At 53.3% G+C, this 23,011-nt stretch overlaps 4 protein-coding genes across 4 annotated transcripts; 2 read left to right on the top strand and 2 right to left on the bottom strand.

The window, feature by feature from the left end:
* Window positions 1–1,394: 1,394 nt before the first annotated feature.
* On the bottom strand, window positions 1,395–2,956 carry LOC34623621 (ras-related protein Rab-7a). Its single transcript, XM_022736738.2, has 7 exons — window positions 2,904–2,956; window positions 2,717–2,784; window positions 2,453–2,560; window positions 2,170–2,300; window positions 1,888–1,948; window positions 1,608–1,764; window positions 1,395–1,473 (listed from the first exon to the last, which is right to left on the bottom strand). The coding sequence occupies exons 1-7, from the start codon at window positions 2,954–2,956 to the stop codon at window positions 1,395–1,397; spliced, it is 657 nt and encodes a 218-aa protein (XP_022593453.2).
* Window positions 2,957–5,720: 2,764 nt separating this feature from the next.
* LOC34623620 lies at window positions 5,721–11,182 on the top strand. The gene is made up of 8 exons (XM_026337445.1): window positions 5,721–6,190; window positions 6,549–6,728; window positions 6,934–7,057; window positions 7,472–7,551; window positions 7,775–7,877; window positions 8,032–8,144; window positions 8,467–8,547; window positions 8,704–11,182. The coding sequence occupies exons 1-8, from the start codon at window positions 5,721–5,723 to the stop codon at window positions 11,180–11,182; spliced, it is 3,630 nt and encodes a 1,209-aa protein (XP_026193230.1).
* Window positions 11,183–12,463: 1,281 nt separating this feature from the next.
* On the bottom strand, window positions 12,464–14,997 carry LOC34623619. The gene is made up of 5 exons (XM_026337446.1): window positions 14,673–14,997; window positions 13,942–14,262; window positions 13,608–13,763; window positions 12,958–13,443; window positions 12,464–12,831 (listed from the first exon to the last, which is right to left on the bottom strand). The coding sequence occupies exons 1-5, from the start codon at window positions 14,995–14,997 to the stop codon at window positions 12,464–12,466; spliced, it is 1,656 nt and encodes a 551-aa protein (XP_026193231.1).
* A 910-nt stretch (window positions 14,998–15,907) lies between these two features.
* Window positions 15,908–22,996, top strand: LOC34623618. The gene is made up of 8 exons (XM_026337449.1): window positions 15,908–16,037; window positions 16,221–16,533; window positions 16,657–16,852; window positions 17,103–19,346; window positions 19,671–20,262; window positions 20,584–21,370; window positions 21,677–22,497; window positions 22,842–22,996. Exons 1-8 carry the CDS (start codon window positions 15,908–15,910, stop codon window positions 22,994–22,996), a joined length of 5,238 nt encoding a protein of 1,745 aa, XP_026193234.1.
* Window positions 22,997–23,011: the final 15 nt, after the last annotated feature.

Raw genomic sequence — 23,011 nt, forward strand, 5'->3', positions numbered from 1 at the left:
TAACCTGAAGCTTTGTTTCGTTCACAATACTAGCAACCATGAGCGGTCCTTCCAGCGTCTTCTGTATTTTTCTTTCCCCTTGACGCATGCACTCTGGTTGAAATATTCACCTCCATTTATGCATTTTTCGGTAATAGCTTCCGATTACTATTTTGAGGATGCTCTCTACACATAGATATGTGCTCAAGCATTTCCAGATATGTTGTTCTCATATTCTCTGCTATAGCCCCGTTGAGCCCTGTTGTATATCGACTAACACGCACAGTCCAGCTATATTTGCATGCAAAAACTGCTCGACAGCAGACAAAGGCACTGCTGAACTAGTGCTCGTCCGGTTTACACTACATAGTTTGCTGATCGTCTGCTCTATCGCAACAAAAGGCTCACATATTTAGGGGACCCGATAACAGCTAGGATCGCCACTGCCTTGTTGTTTGGGCGTCTTTTTCACTGTTGGCTTGTCTCTTACTTCCATGCCTTTTAGATATGCGGGTTGATCCCCACTTTGTCGTTTTGCCCTGTGTTTCGCTGTTCTGCACTCTTGGAAAGTGGTATTAGCGCAGGAACTTTTCCACTATGCTGCGCACCGCTGGTCTCATACAGGCCCGGTGCACAAGGGTAAGCTTTTTATATTGAGGTAAAGATGTAGGGGCACATTTTGGCACTTTCTACTCCACTAAACATATCAAGATTCAACAAAAGATTGCCTGTGTTTTGAGTGTATGAGCAATTGACTGCAGTGTATCGTTGCATATAAATAGCAAGAATCAATGTATGCCTGTGTGCTTGGTGCTTTGTGCAGCTGGCCATGAATGCTCGGCGTGTTGAAAGGGTGCGGCAACGCCGACTTTAGCTGACTCTTGCCCCTCGTGCCTGACACCGAAGGGGTGGGCAGGGGGGAGCCCTTTTGGAAGAACGCTCACTTAGTGTCTATTGAGTGCTAAATCGGTGTAAGGTGACTGGATACAGAGTTTTTCCTACACTATACTACTCTGGTATGTACAATCCCCTGAAAGGTGTCCCAAGGGCATTCGTCGGATGACCTGTGGTTTCACTGGGGTTGGCAGTAAACTTAAGAAGCCTATTTCTTCTCGGACACCACATAGATGCCCTGTGTGCGTGGCAATAACCAAGTCACGAGAATTATTCGCGATTACGTGTCACAAGACTCACTTGACACCAGTGACCCCGTCAGCAGCGACCCTTAAACGTGCCCTCTCAAGTACGGAGCCATAGTGGTTCCTCCCAGATGCAAAAAGAAGGAGGCCAGGGAGCACAGAGGAGGGACGAACGGAATCGTGAAATTGTTGAGAATAAATAGTCTTCACAGAATAGAAGCACCACTACCATTTGCAGGCTTTGTGACGCTCTGACGATTGCCCAAAACAGCAACATCAGCAGCAGCCGCCGCCAGATTGAACTTGCTGAGGGCGAATTTCCTGATTTGTGAGCGTCAACGTTTCCGGCAGGTAGCTGCAGCGCACGTGCATTATCGCCTTATTCAGACGACACAATCATACCGGCTGGCAGGGCGGGACTGAGATGCAAATGGCCTGGAAAAAGAAAACGCAGCCATCGGGCTGTGCAACCGTTAAAAGATGACTCACATTTGCTCCTGCTTGATCTCGTGTTGCATGGCCTTGCGAGCGATTTCTTCAAATGCTGCGTTGACATTCGTCGCTTGTTTGGCGCTTGTCTCAAAGTAGCTAATCTTCGATCCACAAAAGGCTTCCGCCTTGGCTGCCGACACTCTGCGCTTCTCCTCTAAAGGAACAACACATGAAAGAGAATTCACCAGGCACCAGCACCTAATGCTTGAACACAAGCAAAATGCGGTTTTGCAACAATCAATGTCCAGGGACTAGGACCAAGAAGCTTCCCGCTCACTTTCATCGACCTTATTGCCAAGAACAACGAAAGGAAAGGCATCTGGGTCCGACGGAGAAGACTGAATCACAGGAATGAAGCCACACAAAATTCCTAAACGGCGGCTGCTGGGAGTAGAGTAGCCCTAGAGATGGCCGGGACTACCGCCCCTGATGTGGCTTCGTGGAACAAAATCGATGAAGAAAAACCGATGTGATTTGTTGCACTGATGCACAGTTACACATTTTAGCAGTTTTATAAACACGGAACTAGGGGATAAGAATATGTGCTTTGATATCTCACCTGAATAAGGAACTCATCTTTCCATGATTCAAGGCTATCGAAGGACTTGGGATTTGTCACATCGAAGACCAAGACGCAGCAGTCTGCTCCACGGTAGAAAGCGACTCCTAGACTCTGGAAGCGCTCTTGGCCTGGGAGGGGCATTGAGTCAGACATGCAGCATTTTCCTGTGCTGTAGGCGGAATGCCTTTTTCGTTGTACACACAGCACAACATACAATACATACCCCACTAACCTTAGAAACTTGAGTTACAGAATGCTTGTTATCGATTAAGCATCTCACCTGCCGTGTCCCAGATTTGGATGGTTACTTCCTTGTCATCAATTATGACATCCTTTGTCAAGAAGTCGGCCCCAACTGTGCACATGCCCCTCGCACCGGGCACTTGTACTACACTAACCACTTTTTGGAAAAAGCCCATTCAATCATGCTATTGCAGGTCAGACTTTCGGGTTTACGGTTCACGCTGAGAATGAGTACACAAAGATATGGAGCACCGTGCAAGCACCTATGTGGCCTACAGGGTTAAGACCGCCTAAGACCCACTTGTGGCTTTGTATTGATTCGAAAACTTCTTGTTGACATACTGGTTCATTAAAGAAGTCTTGCCCACGCTGAACAGGCGCAACAAGCCGTTCAGACACTACTGTTCTGTGCCTCTGGCACTAGAGCCTAGAAGTACCTTTGACGCCTGGATGCGTGAAACACTAGGAGGACAAAAGCGCCGCCCCACCTGCTGTCCCCCAAGATAATAACCTTGAGCAGAGACTTCTTTTTTGGAGGCATTTTCTCAAAGTTCCTTCTGGCACAGCGTGGGGTTCTCAAGGCTACAATGCAGTGAGCGTAGCGCTAGGCACTAGAATGCCCTGACTTAGAATAAATATTCACGATAAATTGAAGGAATTGGAGGAATGAGTAAGCACACTGCATAGAAGTACCAGTGGAAACAGACGCTTCCGACCAGAATACCAGCCACTACTATAGTTGGGGCTGTGCAAAAACAGCGTACTAAGGAACGGTGTCTACCCGTTGGACAACCCTTTCCGTAGTATAGCAGCTCTTCAACTGTATTTTAGTTTGCATTATCCTCTATCTGGGACCTGTGTTGAAGGGTTATACATAAACACAACTCTAAGACATAATGTATCGCTAGTACATGGCAGGCAAAGGACCAATCCTGCAGCTGGAGGCTGTACAGGTACTTCTGAAGCGTATATCCACAATCTGAAGCTACAAAGATGCTCTTAGAGCATGCAGAGAGTCATGGGAGTACCACCATGGAGATACATTAGAGCAATATACGGGCACTCAATACACGCTCGTCGGATGGCCTCAGGTAGACACCGAGCGTAATGGCTTACGCTAAACTCAAGCAGTTTCTCCTATGCTCAGTGTGTTTTTAAAAAGCTGGCGAATATGTGAACAAACGTCTAGTCTGCTAGTATCTTTCTTTTTGGCCACGGAGAACTGAAGGTCCGATACAAACAGGCGCAATGCTGTGTCTTTGTTCGCAAGATGCAATGCGAATCTAGCTGTGAATGCTCTCACTGCCCAGAGGGTACCCACACGCATGCCTTGGCTGGCTGCCTCCTCCAATGTTCGGAGCTGGGGAAGGGGCTGAGAGGGGACGTTGGGAGCCATTTAGAAACAATCCCTCCTCATCAAATTTGTATTGACTCTGGTTTGAAGTGTCCTCCGACAGAGAATATACATGACGATTCGCATTGCTTGTTACATCCAGCGCAGAGAGCAGAGGCAGACAGTGTAAAGCATCTGATGTCGCCGCAGGGGGACTCTTAACCCCAGAGGCAATACTAATAACGTGGTAGAAGTTGTTTAGTGCGCCTCAAGAGACCTCTCGCCCTTCCCTGCGCACCCCCTTCATGGCTATCGACATGAGGAAAACGGGCAAGATAGGATACGCTCAGCTGCACTCGCGGAGCAGTGCGAACATTCACAGCCAATTGCACACGGCATCTGGCACAAAAGGTACAATGTTGTGCCTTATTAGTATTGACCTACATCTTTTGTAATAATAAGACATACGAGTGTGCAGCGCGATCAGTCAACTGTTAACTAATGCCTAAATGAGTTTCACTGGTGTATTAGACAATGTTCAAGTGTAGCTTTGCCTGCTACATTAACCTTGTACACTACGCAATCCGAACGGTGCTGATGGTGTTTGGGTGGCTTTCCATGGCTTGAGCTTACCAAGTGGGGAAGCGTGGTTACTGTCGCAATGCAAAATAGGGAGTGGCACCAGCGTATCTGTACTCCAGGATCGAGGTGTGTGCATGGGGTGTGTGCGGTGACACCGGTTTTATTCTCCACCGGGTAAAGGGTACTGCATGCCCGAAGCTCTTAAAGTGGCGTTTAGTGCCTCCTATCTCGAGCTATCCTAATTTATCCGTTTCATACCTTTCGTCTTCGTTGGCACATTCGGTGCACGTCTGATGACGGCTAGCGGCTAAGGAAAGTACGAATTAAGGGGCTAGGATAGTTCCCATAGGCTATTGAGGCGTACTAATTCTACAGAGGGTCAAGTGATCCTTTGTTTAAGTACAAATACTCCATATGTTATCGAACATTGGAAAGAAGAGCCAAAGTCGTACATGGTAGGGTAGTGGAGATGATTTGTTAATTTTCATTAAATAAGTAGACTGGACAGCTTTGCCTCCTTTTGCTGAGGATGGATTCATCTATGCAATAAGCACTGCGGCACTCAGGAAGTTTTGTTTCACATCACTGAGTGCCAGACACTTGCATTTCGCACGGGGAAGCTGAGCTGACAGAACTCGCCGTTCATGGATGGGCAGCAAGGGAATCCACCCGATTAGAATAGTGCCTTCTACCTTAAGGAATGAGAGATTACTTACTTACCACAAAGCAAAGAGATGTGGCTTGAATGCCTCTCATCACAGCCAGTAACCAGTCCTGAAGAAATTTGTACTGCGGTGAGGCGGCCGAGACCGGAGGCAAGGTCAACGGCAGGTATCTCAAAACCCCTCTAACAGTTTGTATCGTTTGCAAGCATCCGTTTCCAACTGAATCAAGTGAAAAGAGGTAATCAAGGCGGGCAAGAGAAGCGTGGGACTACAGTGTTTTGTTCAGTGCGGTCATCATCGACGGCCTTTGGCGACCACGGCACAGTACGCCGCACAGAGAGTAGTGCTGCCCCTCGGCTCATGCCGAATGAGAGGTGGCGGCATCTTTTCTTTAGAGTATGGTCAATTCATCTGATCCCGAAAGGGCTGAGGTGTATGGAGATGCGCGGTCCCAGCCTGCCGCTCTACAGACGTTGAGGCGGGGGGCCAGGGAGGGGTGGCCCCAATTCTTCTCTTCCGGGCATTTAAATGAAGTTTTCGGAAGGCACTGCAGGAGCACTTCTCGGAGTTGCTTTTTCTTCTCTCTGATTACCACTTTCTCGCCACTGTGGCGGTGTGAACTATTCCATCCTCTGCCCGCAGCCAATCGATTACAATTTGTGTAGGGAGGCTGTGAGGAAAGGACTTCGCCTCGCTTGCACGCATTGTGCAGAATACGGCAAGCTATGACGGGGCAGATCTCAGATAAAGGACCTCTTGAGGTGCAGCAGTCGCATTCCATTTTGCCAGAGCAGGCGTACAAACCATTCAAGAGGCGCACTACCGAGTCAAAGAGGCTTCTAGGGGAGCCCTTTCGAAGCGAATTGCAGTTGCATGGGTCGGTGGGCTGGAGGGAACTTGCAGAGACAAGAGTTTGCTCTGTCGGAAAGCAGCTCGTAGCTGAGCCGGTGCGGAGCGCTAGCGGTAGGGCCGAAGCGGGTGGCGCCGCATTCTTCAGATGGAGGAGCACAGCGATCTCCCCAAATATGACTCTACAACAGAGGGTGACCCTAGCCGAGTCGCAGGGGTTTCTGCGTGCCAAAGTTGCCGCGAAGGAGCAACTATGTTCCCAAGTAATTGGTGAAAATCAGCAGCTGCTCAGACAGCTGGAGGATTCTAGGGCACGGCAACAGCAAACTGTCGAGCGACTCAAGGCGTGAGCAACAGAGCACGCTTAGGCGGGAGGGGTTTATCTGCAGCATGTATTGCTTTGCATTGGTAGCCGGCAGCAGCCGGAGCTAAGCCAAATTGGCTCGCTCTCGTTTTAATCCTGAAACATGCCGTTGTACAAGGTGTTCGCACAATGCTTCCACAATGATCTGTATTGTATAAAACTTATAACCCGTATATAAAACTTCTAACCCGAAGGTCTCTGCTATAGTTACTGCCTGTAGGGGTTCCCACTGCGTACCTTTCCTTCTTTCTCCCGCTTAATAGAGTAGCTTGTAGCGTAAGACTGTGCTCTTGGATTGGCTCATCAGTGTGTAGCATTTCAGCTTGGTTGGCTGCTGCAGGGAGGCTTCGGCGGTGGTGCAGCACTTGCTGGCAGACACAGCTGTGTACAGGGATACTCATGAAAACCTGCTTAGGAAGTTAGAGCTACAAGAAAGGCAGGCAAGTAACGATGCCCATCGTGCTCGGCAGGCAGAGCGTCGTACGCAGGAAGCTGAGGAGAAGCTACTCGTTCTGAAAAGGCAAGTGGCCATTGGCAAAGTAGGCCGGACCAGAGCATTAGTTTAGGGCCATAGTATATTCGGTCCCTCCTCTCTCTCTACTGAGGACGTGGGTGGTTTTCTTGGCTTCTTTTTGGCCACGTGCATTCTACTGTCACCTTTAGGTAAGGCTTTTGCGCTTCTGTTCTTAGATTGACTCAAAAGAATTTGGGGGGTTTTACCGCAGGTTTGTGGCTGGATTGCAAGAAAAGCAGAAGGCTTTGGAGGAGGAAGCGCACGCATTCATTTTGGCCTTCGGCCATCTGAAGAGCGCCGTAAAGACATTTGCAGCAAGCATCGCAGCTTGCAATGTGAGTTGCTTAGACAGGCCTGAAGGACTTAGCAGGACCACTCAATGTCAAACCTTCGAAAGGACACTTGCTCGTAGTCGAGAGGCAGAGAACAGCTGTCCTCCGAGAGGCGTGTGTAGAGGTAACGTTTATAGACTTCTACCACCACGTTGAACACATGTTCCTTGGATTTGTCTGCCCTGAGGTATCCTACCAGTTTTCAGACGACAACACGGCGGCCTTGGAGCAGCTACCGGAGATGGTGACCCTCGGTGTTAATCGCATGCAGGTAAGGCAATGCATCAGACAGCCTGGTGTAGGAGTAGCAGTGTCCTTGGTTCATTACGTTGCATGAAGTGAATGCAGGACTTTGCATACGACCGATTCAGAAGGTTCATGTAGCTCCAATGTTTTATTTTCCTTTGTGGCTCGCAGCTAGTTCTATCAGAGACAGAAGCGGTTCTTCTGGAGAAGGGATTTGTGAGGGAAGTCAGTGCAAAACGCATTCTGCAGGTATGTCGTACCGCCAGCAGCCGCACCCCCGGAGCTCACAAAGCTCGTAGAGGGTCCTGGCGGTGCAGAGTGTTTACAGTAGAGTCGTTTCATGTTGTAAAGCTTTTAATATTAGGCAGTACGCTAATAGGCGGCCATCCACCTAGTGAGTGCCGCGCAACTGTTTTCATGTAGCTTGCACATCGGGTATTTTGTGGCGCTTTGTTTCTCCTGATGTCTTGCCACCTACCTGCAGAGTATATCCAACGCTAAGCCCGACACAATGGTTCCAGCTAGCGAAGCATCTCGGTTACAAAGGGAGCGCAAGATGTGGGAGAACAAATATTTGGTGCGTTTCTACACTCCGGAAGGAGTATATATATACATATATATAAACAATCTGCAATTACTCAGCCACTATCGAGTTAAAGTCCGCAGTAGAAAAGGATTCGCGGCTTCGCTGCCTGCACGATAGGCTTGCTTTGGCCTCTTCTGTCTCTCAGAAAACGGAAAAGGAGCTACGTGCAACAGAGAAGCAACTCGGGGAAGTAAAGAAGGAGAACGAACGCAAGGCGGAAGCTTTACTCAAACTCCGTCTAAAGGATCACCGAATTAAGTAAGACCGCCTTCTGCAAGCATCACATGGTACTGCAGTGGCCACTCACAGTGCCTCATGGCAGTCCTTTATCCCGAAGAGGGGACGGCCATGTGGAGCCAGACACATAAACAAGCACGTTGTTTCAATCTAAAGCGACGTTGTTTTAACAGGGACGCTAGGAGATAAAGCTTATTCTAGGTGCAAACTTTCGCTCTAACGTGGCGGCTCACGTACAGGGAGTCAATGCCGAAAATTCAGAACTAAATCCCATTTACTAGTAGGCAAGAGACGATCCCCTAACAACATGTGCATGCGTTCTCTGCCCGCGTTTCTTGCTCAGGCTACAAGACGCTGAAGTTGCATCTGCTAAGGCGAAAGCACACGAGATAAACTTTCAGCTCGAGAAACTTCGAAAGGAAAGGTGCAACATCTTTAACGTCAAGTTTAGATAACGCAATACAAGGGATAGAGATATACGAAAACTGAGGGCAAACCCTGCGGGGTAAGTTGGGATTATAACCTTAATTCACTCTACATCCAGGCACAAAAATACACCTAAATGTGCTATCTGCTTTAGAGATTATCTGGCTGCTTGGAAAGCTTCGCATCCGGTGTACAAGGGCTACCGGTGGGAAGCTAATGCAGGTGAGAAGTCTCGTTCAGTTTCCGGAAGTCATGCCAACGGTCCATCCAGCTCAGTGATCCAGGGTTTCGAGTTCTCCACTTTGAAGACACCGCAGCGCGGCGACCAGTCAAAATCGGTGCGCACTAATTTTGTTCGTTCTGCTTCTCGGGCTTCCATAGCAAGCAGCCGGCGTGTATCTTCTGTCTCTTCGGTGGTTGCGCCAGAGCAGAAAGCCGCACTACTCCGCAGCGAGCGACATGCTGCACGGATAGAAACAGGCAATTTATCGTCGATGGCAGTCAAATCATCCAGTACCTCGGCCCTTTCACGGGCTGTTCGAGGGGTGTTGGCAATACCCCGAAGCAGCCGAGTGTCTCGGCAATCGCTCGAGCAGACGGGGATGAAGCTTCTGCGACGCAGTAGCATTGGCCCCTCCAATGCCGAAGACTCTAGAGGCAAGCAGAAGGGGCTGTTTGCTGGCGATGAATCCCTGAAGCTCGCACGAGGCCGGAGTGCATCCAGACTGGAAGAAGGGAGGGCCCTCTCGAGGGTTTCTAGCACTGGAGAAGCACATCGCCATCTTACTCTGACGCTCCCGAGCAGCCCAAGGTCCGTTGTCACACCGACATTTGCACATGCAGAAACTAATAGCATCGTTATGAATGGCCCCACAGCAGGCCGTGCGTTTCAGTCGGAGGACCCAGCCGGCGTCACCCGCCTTTCTAACTTCTTCAGCACTGCTTTTAGTAAGGCGGCCGCCAAGGAGAAAGAGGTGACTAGACAGCCCAAAGAGGAAACAAAAATTGAATCAGCAGCTGATTTATCTCTTAGGATGGGCCGCTCAGGCCACACAGCCTCATCCGCAGGCATTAGACGCGGGGGATCCATCGCGTCCACTAGAAGCTTAGTCCCTGGTGGTCGGAGAGTCCACATTGAGCTTCATGATGTAGCAGCAGAGGGCACTTCCGAGCTGGAGAATAAGGGCAACGAGAAAGACGAGCCCCTAAGCCCAAAGAGCCATATTGCAAGGGCCCAGGCTCTAGCTTTCATGGAAGGCAGCGCACCAAGCAGCACCTACCGAGATGGCGACCATACTGTGTCGCTTCCCCGACTTTCCCGAATGGATTCGTTTACTTCTGGAGCTTCTGTAAGGACGTTGCGCAGCCCCATTGCAGCGGCGGTAGCTTCCTCAGTGCATGCACAGGATGAGGCGGTAAGTGAGGGCACTGGATTGCAGCAGCAAGCAGGCCGACGGCTTGCAGGGGGGAATACAACTGTGAAGGAGCTTGTAGGAGAGGCAGCCACGAAAGGAGACATACCTATGGATAGCGAGGATGTAGCGCATGCTTCAGCATCCGCTTCAAAGGGATTTCGCGGGAGCTCCGAAGCGTCTCTTGCAGAGGGGCCTACGGCTCCGCACGTGGAAAACAAGCAGAAAGTGGAGGAGGGCTCTAGGCGTCCTGTAGAGCGCAGCGACGGTTCTCTTCCTACGGAGAAGAAAGGTTTCTCAAGTCAGCGGGGGGACGACGGTGTGGCTGTCGGTGGGGCCCCGCTGGATATGGAAGGTCTTCTAAGGAAGTACCTAGAGGGTCCTGCAATGGAAGCCACTGAAAAAATGCATAGTGATACAGCTACAGGAAAAGAGGCTGTTCTAGGGGACCAACAGGCAGAGATTGACTCGCAGGGTGATAGAGATAGGCATGAGAAAGATATTCGGGCTGACAAGCCTCCCCAGCATCATGGCCTTGAGAAGAAAATCGTCGAGGAGGGCACTTCTCTTCCACTTTTTCAGAGAAACGCTGCAGCTCCTCCTAGTGCCAAGGCTTGGAAAACGAAGCCACTTGACGTAGCCAGCGTCGTAGCGCCCCCGGAGGAGACAAGGGCCCCACACATGGTAGCTACGGAGAGCGCCGAACAGTACCCAGTCGTGCGAATGGGCACGAGGGCGGGGCCTGATGGGGGACCTTCCCGAACCATAGCTGGGATCCGAAAGGCTCCTCCTAAGCTTATTGGAAAACCTGATAGCAGCATGCCTAAATCGGTAGTCACTCAGGTCTTCTCACAGCCACCAGTTCTCAAAATGAATTCTGGCGTCGAAGCAGCAGCGTCAAGCGAAGCGGCACCAGTCACACCGGCAAGGCAGATGGAGAAAGGCAAGCCGGAGGTGCCCCCTCTTCTTACCTTGGCAAATATACCCAATCCGGATCCCTCTGCAGCATCGACAGCGAGGTTAGAATCTCCTCCTGAAGTGCCACGAGGAGGTGATAGCGGGGCTCCAGCTTTTGGGCGACACACAAGGAAGCGTATGTCTGCTGGGGAAGTTTCAATCGGGAGCTGGGCTATGGCAGCTCCCAAAATAAGCGTTAGTTCTTTTAAGCTCCCCCAGCAGGGAGCACCAGAAGCAGCAGGCAGACAGCTTAGTGGGTTATAGGGAGTTGCTCTCTGCATTGCTATTTTGAGCCAACTATTCGCGGAACGCACAGAGCAGAAATAATCTTTTCCTTGCTCCTCTCATACTCTTTTCCAGTCATAGTGGACTTTGTTCACTCAGAATTAGCTTTCGTTGTTCGAGCTTACCTACTGCAAATTTTGTGACTGTATTAAATGCCCTCACAGTGTGCGAATACGATTAGGAAATGTTAATCCGATTCCTAGGCTTAGTGCGCTACTTTTCTCTAGCGGTGTATTGGTTTGACCTCCCGCGATACTAGGCCCTAACAGGGATGCCTGATAGACTGTGGATATGCAATGCTACTTGAGTGTAGTGTGGTTTTCCCTAATGTAGCTCACGACGCTGTTTTGCGGCATTCTGCAGAATTAGACAGAGTAACGCTCCCAGCGGCCAATGACTGTGACAGGTTCAAACGGAGGAGCTCGAGAAACGCCATGACTGCTTCGGGTGGTATTGCAAAGGGAATCCAGAAGAGCTGCTACCGGGCAACTAGGGCACTCGTATCAGCGCTGTAATGATCTTCAATAGGATATTGGCTGTAAAGGTGAATCAACAAAAGAGAATTGAGCTAAAGACCCCGGTTGTCAAGTAGTTTCCCCATGAAGACACGCGTGCTACAGTTTTGCCTCCAGGCGTTTGTGCTTCGATAAAATCGCTTTACCTGCAGTGTCATATGCCGGGCTGAGACACGACCACAGCACAGTACCTTACTTATTAAAATCCTGTGCTGCGTTCGTGTGCCAGCCCGGCATATGACACTGCAGGTTTGGGAGTTTTATCGAGGCACAAACGCCTGCAGGCAAAGCTGTAGCAGGCATGTGCTGCTTGGAAAGGTCCGTAAAATGCCAGGTGACGCCTGACTTCTCGACTTTCTCTGGAAGCTCTAATGCACAATTGCATCAATACTCGAAAGATTCAAGCGGATTCATGAGAGCCCTGCAATGTTGATTGCTTCAGTGTCCCTTCCGATATGCCCGTGGACTCTCCGGGATGCTCCCGATACTTGGGCCTCCCCATTACAGCGACTTACGCCTTTTGCCTTTATTGGGACCCTAAGGAGCCCGAAAGCCGACCCAGAGTGCTCTTTCATGCAGCTCAGGGCCCCCTAAACCTCCCTCTGACAGAGTGACACTGAGCCACGCAAGGCGAGGGTTGTACGCCGCGATCAACTCCAGCCGCAGGGAGTCATCTTCATCCAATTTACCTAAGCCTTGAGTTGTTGGCAACCCCGTATTTTCCTCTTCTTCACAACCGGTAACATCAGTTGCTGATGCAGCCGCGTTTGCTGCGGATTGCACCGGCGAGCTCGTAGCAAGGCGCGAAGCGTTGTGAGTCACAAAAGGCCCATTGCGGTGCAAGGGACATGGGTCCTGCCTGCTTGCTATTGCCGCAAGACCAGCTATTGGAACCGCTGGTGGAGCACACTCTCGCTGATTGACTGTTCCCTGCTGTTGTGCTTGATGCTGCTGTTCCACCTGCTTGGGCTCTGATATTGCAAGAGCGGACGCCAACGGCTCTAGGGTAATCTGAAGGCGCCCAAGCTGTTGAAGTACAGAAGTTTTTTGTAAGCCTGTATAGTGCCACAACAAAGAGATAAGCTCCTAAGTGTGATTTCCATTTCTGTGCAACTTCAGAAATGACCCCAAAGGCCTACACTTCTGTCAGTAAGGCCGACTCATGAAGCATGTAGAATTCTTTGTCAGTAAAACACCCCTGATGTATCCGCCCTTAAGGCTAATGTGCTGCACTCTAGCTTTTGCATAATTCTCTTTGACACAGTCTGTGTTGTGCCGTACCGTATCCGGCCTTCTGCTGGTCGTCAGCCAACCCTTTCCCACGTTTCTCTGTGCTGCTGCCCTCCTGTTGGACACAGCCTTCTGGTGAGTCCTCTTTGCAGGGCCAGAGGCTGCAGAACAGCCAGCGGTTGCGCCTTCCCTGAAGGGAGCGGAGCTTCATCGCCATGGCCTCTCGCAACTTTTCAACGGAAAATACGTCCAACTCCTTGAATGGTGCGCAGCTGCAGAGCCGCCTACTGAAAGTCCAGCTGCAGCACCCTGAAGCACAACAGGGTCCTGAATCCCATGCCTGGGTCCTGACAGAAACACAGCCTGCTCTGCCTCTACCCTCGGTGGCCAACTCTGGAAGAAGCGCAGATCGCTGCACAGAAACTCCGACGCTTTGCAAACGCAACAAGAAGTCCTCGTCCTCAAAACCCCAGCCCTCATAGCGCAGGTCGTGGCCTGTTCAGTAACAAGTCCACAGTTTACACACAAAATCATGAATGTCAGGCAAGTTGCTCCAAGAGCCACCGTAAGTAACGCATCTGGGGGGTGTCTGTAATGCAAGAGATCATAATCAGGCATGGAAAGATTAAGCAGCGCTGATCGACGATCTAGAAACGTACCGTCAGCTTTCATGACGTCCTCAAGCCGCAGACAAACCACCATCGATAACGACCAAGGCTCCCCATACAGATGCCGCGCAACACCCACTTGAGGAGCCGGGAAGTAGCAGCCTGGGGCACTCCAGCACAACCCATCGACAGATTCATGCTTCCACACTAGCAAAAACAAAATACGGACGCCCATTACTTACAGGATACAAGTCAGCTGCAGTGTATACCTCTAACCAACAAAGGCCCTGACACCGCTTTCATACGGCAGCCCGAAATAAAGTCCCCACTAACAGTCCGCCAGTGGCACTTGTGATGTAAAACCCCCAGAGCAGCAGACGCTCACAGGGTCTCCCTAGTCTGGCCAGCTTGTCGAAGTCTTTTCCTCTAGGCACCACGTCCACGTCGTGCAGGCACACAAACACTCGGCGTGCAGTCTGTATCTTGCGGCATATCTCAACTTGGGAGTCCTGCCCCTTTTCCCTGAGCGGCCCCTCTCCGCTTTCTCCGCCTATATGGGTAACGTTTTGCCTTTGGCGAGGAGCTCCACACACCCTCACCGTACCAACCGCGGGTACATCGGATCCTATAGAAGACTGATGGGAATATTCACGATACCATCCTCGCTGCTGCGCGGCCCACAAGCAAGCAGCATTGAGCAACAAGCCTGCGCAAAGCACGGTATCACCCCAAGGTGCTCTGCTTCCTCAAGTATCGCTTTTGGGGGCTAGCCAAACACCACTTTACATACTACTGCTACGGGGGCCCCTGGAAGCCTCATGCTCGCAGGGAAAGCATAAACCACAGAATTATACCCCCCGTCCTACGACAACCCTTCTTTTGGGCATGGATGATGGTTTAAAACTGTGGTCTAAAAGCATCCCGTTCCTCCCTAAAGAATTAAGACCACGGAGCGCGACCAGCATGGACGGAGCTTCAAGGGGGAGAGGAGGCTAAGGAGGAGAGATCAAAAGAGAGAATATAAAGGATGAGTTTAATCGAGGAGTAGGAGAAGAAAAGAAGACTACACGCAACAGTCTACGTGGGGTTCTAAAAAATTGCCATGAATTCCTTTACTTCTGTGGAAAGGCCTCGAATCACGCTGTTCTGCTACGATGAAGCAGAAATCGGTTCTCCCGCAAGTCTTCCCCTCTCGCTGCTTCTGTTCTCCAGGGTCCTGCAGCAGTCCCTCAAGGTAGTCGGTCACAGTTCTTAGCATGAGCCTCAGATGGGCCCTCCTTCTTCTGTATGGTACAATGACAATAAGCATTTCTTCGGCAGGTGGAGATGCTGCCGCCGTCCGCTGGCTTGTGTCGAGGCTAGAATCACTTTTGGCCTGTTCAGCGGCAGCATTAGCAGCCACAAAGGGGAGGGGAGCTCTCCCAGGAACCACAGCCGGCATTCTGCCCCCCGAAATGGCACAAAGGTCCCCTCCAAAGCCCACAGTATCCATCAGCTGTGTGATTTGGGGACATCCAAATTTGTATGGGCTTGCACGCTGCATCAGCTGTGAGGTGCGTATGCACCAGAGCGCGCGACAGCGGCCATTGATACGGCCGCGAGCCAGTGCGAAGCGCGAAGAGCCAGCAAGTTTCCGAGCTCCCGTCCCCAGTGCAGTTTTCCTGCATCATTCCGTGGGGGGCTGGCAGGCCCTCTGGCAGTTTTCTGAACTATAAGCGGAGGAGGCCGAGAGCGACCAAAGAGGCGAAAATGACTGACGATGCCCGAAACTGCGATCCATCTGTTTTTGGCGTTCCAGCAAAGACATCTTAGCTAAGAAGTGGTAGAGGAGATAAGAAACAAGCAGAAAAATAGAGCCCATCACACCTGGAGACGCACGCAAGGATCTCACCGGGACCACCCCTTGCGTTCTATGACCAGCTCTTCACCGTCGCCCCCGAAGCGGTACTCTGCGCGTCTCAGGAGCAGCTTCTGTTTGACTTCGAAGGCTTCTTGAATGCTATTTCTTGATCCTTCGACGGGTTTCGTTAAATGCGCGTTTCCGAAATTCGAATTCCGGAGCAGCAAGTCCCCTGCCTCGATTCTAAGGCGCTTTATCGCCTTAGGAGCCCAACACCTCCAATTTTTTTAAATCCCTTGGGGAATCAGGTTGCAAGGATACTCTTCACCAGATCGACCAGGCCCTTGGCTGTGGAGAACTTGGCGCTCAAAGGGCCCAAGGGTCTCCTTGCGGTATCGCTGGGGACGCCTTGAAACCCGAGCTCTGCGTACCACGAAGGTAGCCATCAAATCGGCGCTCGACGGCAGCTGGAGGGGTGCCCTGATGCCTGTCGCAGCTCGGCGGCCCCTAGATGGCTGAGAGCGCCTCTTCTTGCAGGGGGCCCCCGGGGGCCCCCTACGCGTCATCCTGCAACCCCGTGGCCTTCAGCTCCGTAAAGAGCCATGGAACCGTCTGGAGAGCGAACCTTACAAAGGCTGCAGGTGAACGGGCGCTAGCTTGAAGCCCTGAATACGGCACACGCCAGTGTGTGTGCCCCCTGCCTCCTTTAGGGTTTGCATCTGGCATGTGACCCACACAAGGAGCTGCCCGTGAACGAAGGCTCTGGGTGCGGGTGCATTGGGGAATACTATTTGGCGTGCCATGCGGTGCCCTTCTGCGAGCAGCCTTCTGCACAACAGTGGCAAGTGCGACCTTGTCAAGGGATGGCCGGCAGCTGGCTCTCTGCGATGGCAGCACGCTTCTTACCCTCGATGTAGCGGCAGCAGCAAATTCTGAGGCTGCAGCGCCCTATAGAGGGTCGCTCGCCTCTCCAGTCGGCCTCTTGCGAGTCTCAGAATGTCCAGCAGCCGCCGTGTCTCCTCCGAAGAGCTCGCCTACGGAGGCTCATGGGGAAGGCCTCGTCAGGGGCCCCTCGCAGGTTCAGCAGACAGTTAGACAGATGCTGACGGCTACACACACCCTGGATCAGAACCGTCGGTAAGCCGATGGCTGATGTTCTGCACTTGAGAGGTTCGAGCAACCGATCAGCTGCCCTCTGACTCCTCCTGCCGGTGCTGGGACTGCTGTGGCGCGTCGGATGCCGTTTCGTTTGCTCCTCAGCGTACACTGCATCTGTTGGCTCCCCCCCTTTCCCATATCGGAATTTACGCAACCCGCACTAAGGGGGCCCTCCGGTATCAGCCGGCGTTGTATTGCCGGGTTGCGGGGCGATGCCTGCCGGTGTTTGGCTGTGACGACGCGGGACGGCAGCGTCTCGCTGTGGCTTCACAAAGAGAAGGAACTCCCGCTTCCCCAGGTAAAGCTGCAATGATCATCTCCAGGAAGGGCGGCAGCAGCACCGAAACAGCGGACGAATGAGCGCTGAACGAGGTGCTGGAGACTGCTGCCCGTGTCTCGAAGTGCTGAGTCTCAGGGCGCTAGGTCTTAAGGGGAGGTAACTCCTGCAGTGCTAGGGCCCACCGAATGCCCCAGACCTCGAATCCATGGCTGTGCCTTTCTCTTGTCAGACGCGACCTCCTGCTGCGTTTTGATGCCCTTGGTCGCAGGCCCTAACCCTTGCTGTCGACTTGGGCGCTGCATGGCGGCAATACAATAGCGTCGAGACCTCACACCAGAGGCTCCTAGCTGGCCCTCTCGTGCATAGCTGGCACTGTGTGCTTTCGACAGCGCAACAAGGCAGTAACGGAGGCCATCACTGCGTACTGAATCCGTTCAGGGTCTCCTTGAGCAGTTGCGGGGCGGCCGCAGGGCTGGAAGACCCCCTTGTTGCCGCACCCGCTGTTGCTCTCTGCTGCCCATGCCCCCGAAACCGCCCGCAACAAAAAGACGCGGCAGGGAGACAACCCGATGTCAGCAGGATCAGCAACAGTGCCGCCGCCAGTAGCAGGGGCACTGACACACTCACTGGCTACGGTGTCTTCAGCGGTTCACTTGTTGCAGTGGCATCGCGCAGTTTCATTGCGCTCTTCCTGGTTAGCGGATCCCGTATGAGTCACAGCACCTGCGAATCATCGCCGGCCGTCGATAGCACTAGCAACACCAACACTCTCAGCGGCCTTCGCAAGGGGAAGATGGGGCCTTCGCCTCCTGGTGACCCTTGTGAGCCTGCACCCTCTCGGTTGAAGTATCAGTATCCAGCGGCCCCTAAGCGCTCCCTTTCCATTTCAAAAGCTCTTGAGAAACAAGAGGACGATGTGGGCCTGGGACGGCGACCCCGCCGTGCAGCTACAACGAGGGCGCGCGCTGCAGTCAGCGCTGCGCTCTCCGCTGAGCAGTGTAGTGATGCCGAGGCTACAGCACAGCAACCAGTGGGGAGTCAAAGAGGTGGCAGAGGGAGGAATCATGCGGCTAGGAGCGGTGTGAGGACTTCCTTTTCGCACGATACCGGGCCGCCTTCAAGCGTCACAGATAACGGAGAGGCGCCGGTTGTTGAATCACCCCGTGGACGTGTTCGTGGAGCTGCCGTATCTGGTGAAGGGAAGGGTCCGCGGCAAGGCGGAACCAGGAAAGGCACCCTTCGGAGAAAAAAGCGGCAGAAAGAGACCTCAGGGTCCTCAGCGTCGTCTCCCAGCTTTGTGGGATCTGATCCACCCAGCAGCAGCAGCAGTAGCGCTAGCCTTACTGAAAGCAGCAGTGTAGAAATTGGGGATAGCGACTCAGGAGAGGATGCCGATAGCAAGGCCCCACCCCGTAAGAGGAAACAGGAGACGCAGAGTGTGCAGGTCTCACGAAAACGTGCAGTCGCAGCAGCAGCAGCAGCTGCTGCTGCTGCAGAGTCAAGTGGCGGAGCTTCCTCGAAGCTCACTGCGGAGGCAGAGCAGCGGCAGCAGAGGTGGCGCCGAGCAGCAGGTGCTGCAGTTCAGGTAGGAGATCTAGAAAGGGCTTCTGCTACAGCTGGGTTGCTGCAGCCCCTTTTACTCACGGTCCTAGCCATTCCGAGGCCGGACAGCGCTCGCAGCAACGACAGTGACAGCACAAGCCATGATTGCGAGTGGGCATCTCCTTCACCCCCCCTGCTGGGTGTTATAACAGACCTAGCCGTGAGCCGTATTCATGTGCGGCGTGTCCATGTGGCGGGAGCCACGCAGGTGCCCTCAGGGAGTCTCCGACAAACGGAAATTAGTGAATGCTTTACCGGCGAGGCACCGAATCTATCAAATGATGCCACTGAGCAGTCTTCCTCATCAGAAGGAACAGCCACTTGCTGCTCCTGCCAAGTCTTCGCTGCTCTCAGTAGTGGTGCTATGTGGAGTTTTGGCTGCGCCTTCGAGTTGTGGGCTACTCAACGGGAGACCCTGAGCCCTACTGCTGTAGGAGGCCACTCGGATACGGAGTTCGTCATAGGGGCGGTTACTGCAGCAGAGCCGCAGCTGTTGTTCCCTTCCGTGGGAATCCCTAGCGGATTTTTGCAGCTGGCAGACATTAGTGATGCGCTGCTGTCCGTGGAAGACACGGGACACATATCATCGGCAGCAGCGCCAGCAGATAGAGGTCAGGCATCTGTAATGCCAAGCTCTTTATTACCGATTCATCAGCAAGGACAGGATGATGCGCTTCTGTCCAGCTGGCAGGTCGCTGCAGCTATCTGTGGGTCTCGTTTGCGCGTTGCCTTGATCCGGAGATCTGCCGCGCCTGCTGCTGGCAACGGCAGCGATGGTAGGAGCTCGACGCTGACCCCACACCCCGTAGTGGCACGAGCCGAGGCGTCTGTCTTCGCTCTCGGATTTCAGCGTGGTTTGGAGGGCCCCATTGTCGGTCTCAGCATTCTTCCTCAGGTCCCCCTGGATTTGGTGAGTTAGTTCAAATGCGAGGGAGTATGAGGGTGTGCGCGGTCTGGGAATTTGGGAGCGCCGAGTCTTCACAATGTGTGAACAAGTACAGTAGGCCAATTCGGTCGAGGGAGGTGACGCAGAGCTGCGTAGTGAGCTTGTTGAGGGAGCCTGATGTTCATTCTTACTTGTCTCTAGCCGCTTGCATCTGCCCTGTTGAAGGTCGACGCCACTCATGGGTAATATATGTAGGTATACGTACATATTGGTGAACCATTTCTGCAATCTGGGGCTGGTGTATGTAATGTTCGTCTCTTCGTTTCTGCTGTGATTACTCATTATCAGGCAGCAGCAGCGGCGCAGCAGGTGCCAGCCCTGAGACGTGAAGGCCGCTCCTTCCTCCTGCTCTTAGCGGCCCTTCAAAAGGGCGGACTGCTGCCATTTGTGCTCTACCCGGACTGCGGAGCTGAGACCCTTGGTAGCAGCAATAGCAGTTCTTGCAGCGCCAGCATCAAGAGTATCGGGAAGGGGGCACCCTGGGTCTTGCAGCCACTCTCTCCTCTGACGTCCCCACACCGCACAGGCCGCATCGAGGACCTCCTGATGCCACGTGCCGCCTATTCCTTTAGGCCTCTGGCTCCCAATGCTTCATCACCAGACATATTATTGGCGGCCTTAGCAACAGCGAAAGCCACTTCAGCTGTAATTCCTCCCAGTGCTGGTGGAGAGGCTGCTACACCACGCAGATGCGAGCAGCAACCGCAGTCCAATGGGTTTTCTGCTCTAGAGACGCAGCATCAGCAACAACAGAGGCAGTGGCAGCAACTGGAGACCCGTAAGGACAACTGGGCAGAGGACGGAGACCCTTCCAGCACTCTGTGCCCACCCAGCGTGAGGGCTCGCAGGGTCCACAACCTCTTGAGCCGCCGCCTGTTAGGTACGTTCTATTGGGTTTCTGGAGAGTCTCGTTTGGTTTACGGACCCCAGCAAGGCACGCGAATCCTGTTCGGTGCATCTTTCATGATGTGCATGAGGAGTCTGATTCTCTAGACTGACAGCTCTTTTATGGATGGTCTTAGCGTGACGGTTGCGTTGCCATTCAGTCTGGGACAGCCTAACACGCCTGCAGTCTTCTCGTTTACTGGGGAGGTCCTAAAGGCCTTTTCGGATCCGGAGGTCTAGACTTGCTGCTAGGCGTTGGTATGCGAAAATTAATCAGTCTCTGTCATGTGTGTCTTCCTGTCTATTGCTTTCTCAGCGCTAATGCCATCCCAGTGCGGCGCTCTGCTATTCCTAGTAGTCCAACAGAACGACGTGCACCTGCAGCTCGCTGTTGCGCCTCTTACCGTTTCCCCGGCCGTCGTGGCCCTGCACTCCCTCAAGACCCATCTTCTTGAGCTCCTGGAAACTGCAGGGGCTGTAGGGCTGAGTCAGCCGGAAAGAGGTGCCTCCGAGCCTCTCTGTGCATTTAGGAAAGGAAAGGAACTAAACGAGGACTCTAGCGCTGTTGCTTCGGCCGCTTCTGTGGCACGCTGTTGCGTGGACGCGCAGGGCCTGTGGGCTCTCCACTTGGCACTGAGAGGCCCCTTTCAGCGGCCACCGAATCCGGGACGGCCGGCCTCGCGTGCTTCTGGAGAAAAGGGAGGCCCTGGGAGCGAGACCCCGTCTAAGAGGCGCAGCGGCAAGGAGACTCTACCCCGTGAATGGTTGAGTGACGAGGAGGAACTCTCAGCGGCCTCCGATGAGAAGGACCCCACGCTGGGGGCAGCTCACGTGGAAAGGATCTCAGGGCTGCCCTCTTCCTCAGGGATCTTAGGAAGTCCGGGGGCCCCATCGGGTAGTGCCAAGGAGCTAAGTTCACACTCCGCCGCAGCAACAGCGGTGTCTCTGAGAGAGCTCTTTTGGAACAAGCACGCAGAGTCGTCACACATCGTGCGCCCTGAAGGCTTTTCCGGGACCCCAGCGGCCGTGCGAAGCGTCCTCAGACGTATCTGGGGAGAATCCTTGCAGGGAGAGCCTGCGGCCCTCGCGCAGTTTGACATTGGGTATCTTTGGTCTGCGCTGCTGGAAACACTTGAGGCTGCCTCCCTCATCCGCTTTCTGGGCCCTGCAGGAGCAGAACCTGCAGCTACTGCGGCAGCAGAACCAGCCGCAGCAGCTTCCGCTACAGAAGTGGAGACGAGTGGGGCTGAGGCACCAACCGATTTGTCTGGTGTTGCTGAGGGAGGTCCTGGGTCTCAGGTGTGCCTCAGGGAGTTCTGTTGTAAGTGGCACGTGGCAGCTATCCGCCGGAGGCGCCTTGAACTGCAGTCTCTCTCTATGTGGCTGTCTCGCCTCTTCGCCGCTTTAAGAGATGGCCCTCTTGGGCGCCAAGCCATCCTTCTGTTGCTTCAGCATTTACGGGCAGTATCTGCTTGTCTAATGCCTCCCCACTCCTTTTCGGCCAGCGCATCCCTGTTAAGAAAGGCTCCACCTAGCCCTCAACGGTTGGCGTCACTGGTGCTCTCGCAAGCACCTGTCGTCGAAGCAGAGTTACCAGAGCGCTTTTCACGAGAGGAGCCATTAAACGGCAGTAGCTGCGATTTCGAAGAAGCTACTGCACCTGGTCAGGCTTCCTGGCGCTGCGTCTCTTCACCACCACAGGTGATCACAGTGCAAGACGCAAACGTGCAGGAGTTTTTGTCAGATGCAGCTTGGTGGGTGAGCCCTCAAGGAGTAGCAGCTGCTGCGGCACGAAAGCACGGAGAGGCCGTTCTTCCAGCGTGTCCTCTATGCAATGAAGAAGGATGCAAGAGCTCGGATTCCTTCCGTTGCTATGTGTGCTTGGCCTACGGCCATCGCTTTCCGGCTTGTGCCCAGTGTCTCAGGTGTCTGTTCACCGGAGGAAAGGGCTGTGCGGGCTCACCGTTGCCGCATATAGCTCGCTCGTCTGCTCTTGCAGCTGGGGGAGGAAGGGCAGCATCAAAGCTGACAGAAAGTGGAGCTACGGGGCACAACCTCTCGTTCTTTTACTGTCTCCTCTGCGGAGCTTTCGTGTGTGGCGGCGAGTTGCCTGAGCCCGGAGCCTCTCAGGGGTGTGGTTGGGCTCCCGAGGACGCCGCCTGTGCACGCAGCGGGCGGTGTTGCCCCCTCTGCAGGGGAGTTCTCCGCCTGGCAAGCGTGGCAGAGTGCTGTTCCAGAGTTTGCCAGTAGGACCGTCTTTAGGTGCGCGCCTTCGGGTCCTTTGCCGCGTCTTCGCATGCTTCGCGGCTATCTCGTGGCGAAGGGTTCCTATCGCTTCTTCTCACGACCATAGAAAGCAGCGGCGAGAACAAGAGGATGGGAAGAAGGGGGACAGGCACCTCTCTTCTCCTAACAATTGTTCCGTTCGCAGACAGTGTCTGTTACACAGCTGTCAACTGCAGCTCAAAAGCTGCTGTTTGGACTTTACCATATCGCAATCTACCTGATATGTCTAACAAGGACAGCCCATTTGATATGGGATTTGCGTATTTTCCCCACCCGCACTATTTACAGGGCGCTCACGCCCCTTAGCTGTTCCTAGGGATTTAAGCCCTCCGGGCCCTTGGGGGCCACACAGCGGGGTGGCAGTGGGAGTTGTCCCAGTTCATACAGCAGCCAAAAACGAACTGCAGCGTCGAGAGGGTAGCTTTCCTGTCACCCCCCTATAAACAAGCGCGCCGATA

The sequence above is a fragment of the Cyclospora cayetanensis genome, unplaced genomic scaffold, assembly GCF_002999335.1.
Source record: "Cyclospora cayetanensis isolate NF1_C8 unplaced genomic scaffold, CcayRef3 CcayRef3_contig_183, whole genome shotgun sequence".
Classification (NCBI taxonomy): domain Eukaryota; phylum Apicomplexa; class Conoidasida; order Eucoccidiorida; family Eimeriidae; genus Cyclospora; species Cyclospora cayetanensis.

Coding starts and splice junctions, on each gene's coding strand:
- LOC34623621 (XM_022736738.2), bottom strand. CDS start 2,956: ATGCCTCCAAAAAAGAAGTCTCTGCTCAAGGTTATTATCTTGGGGGAC. Junction 2,785..2,903: donor ATTATCTTGGGGGACAGCAG/GTGGGGCGGCGC, acceptor GCGCCTGTTCAG/CGTGGGCAAGACTTCTTTAA. Junction 1,474..1,607: donor GAGATCAAGCAGGAGCAAAT/GTGAGTCATCTT, acceptor CGTGCGCTGCAG/CTACCTGCCGGAAACGTTGA.
- LOC34623620 (XM_026337445.1), top strand. CDS start 5,721: ATGACGGGGCAGATCTCAGATAAAGGACCTCTTGAGGTGCAGCAGTCG. Junction 6,729..6,933: donor AAGCTACTCGTTCTGAAAAG/GCAAGTGGCCAT, acceptor GTTTTACCGCAG/GTTTGTGGCTGGATTGCAAG. Junction 7,552..7,774: donor GCAAAACGCATTCTGCAGGT/ATGTCGTACCGC, acceptor ATGTCTTGCCAC/CTACCTGCAGAGTATATCCA.
- LOC34623619 (XM_026337446.1), bottom strand. CDS start 14,997: ATGCCGGCTGTGGTTCCTGGGAGAGCTCCCCTCCCCTTTGTGGCTGCT. Junction 14,263..14,672: donor TTCGAGGCCTTTCCACAGAA/GTAAAGGAATTC, acceptor TGCTTTGCGCAG/GCTTGTTGCTCAATGCTGCT. Junction 13,764..13,941: donor GGCCAGACTAGGGAGACCCT/GTGAGCGTCTGC, acceptor TGTTTTTGCTAG/TGTGGAAGCATGAATCTGTC.
- LOC34623618 (XM_026337449.1), top strand. CDS start 15,908: ATGGCTGAGAGCGCCTCTTCTTGCAGGGGGCCCCCGGGGGCCCCCTAC. Junction 19,347..19,670: donor CTCAGGTCCCCCTGGATTTG/GTGAGTTAGTTC, acceptor ACTCATTATCAG/GCAGCAGCAGCGGCGCAGCA. Junction 20,263..20,583: donor CTTGAGCCGCCGCCTGTTAG/GTACGTTCTATT, acceptor TTGCTTTCTCAG/CGCTAATGCCATCCCAGTGC.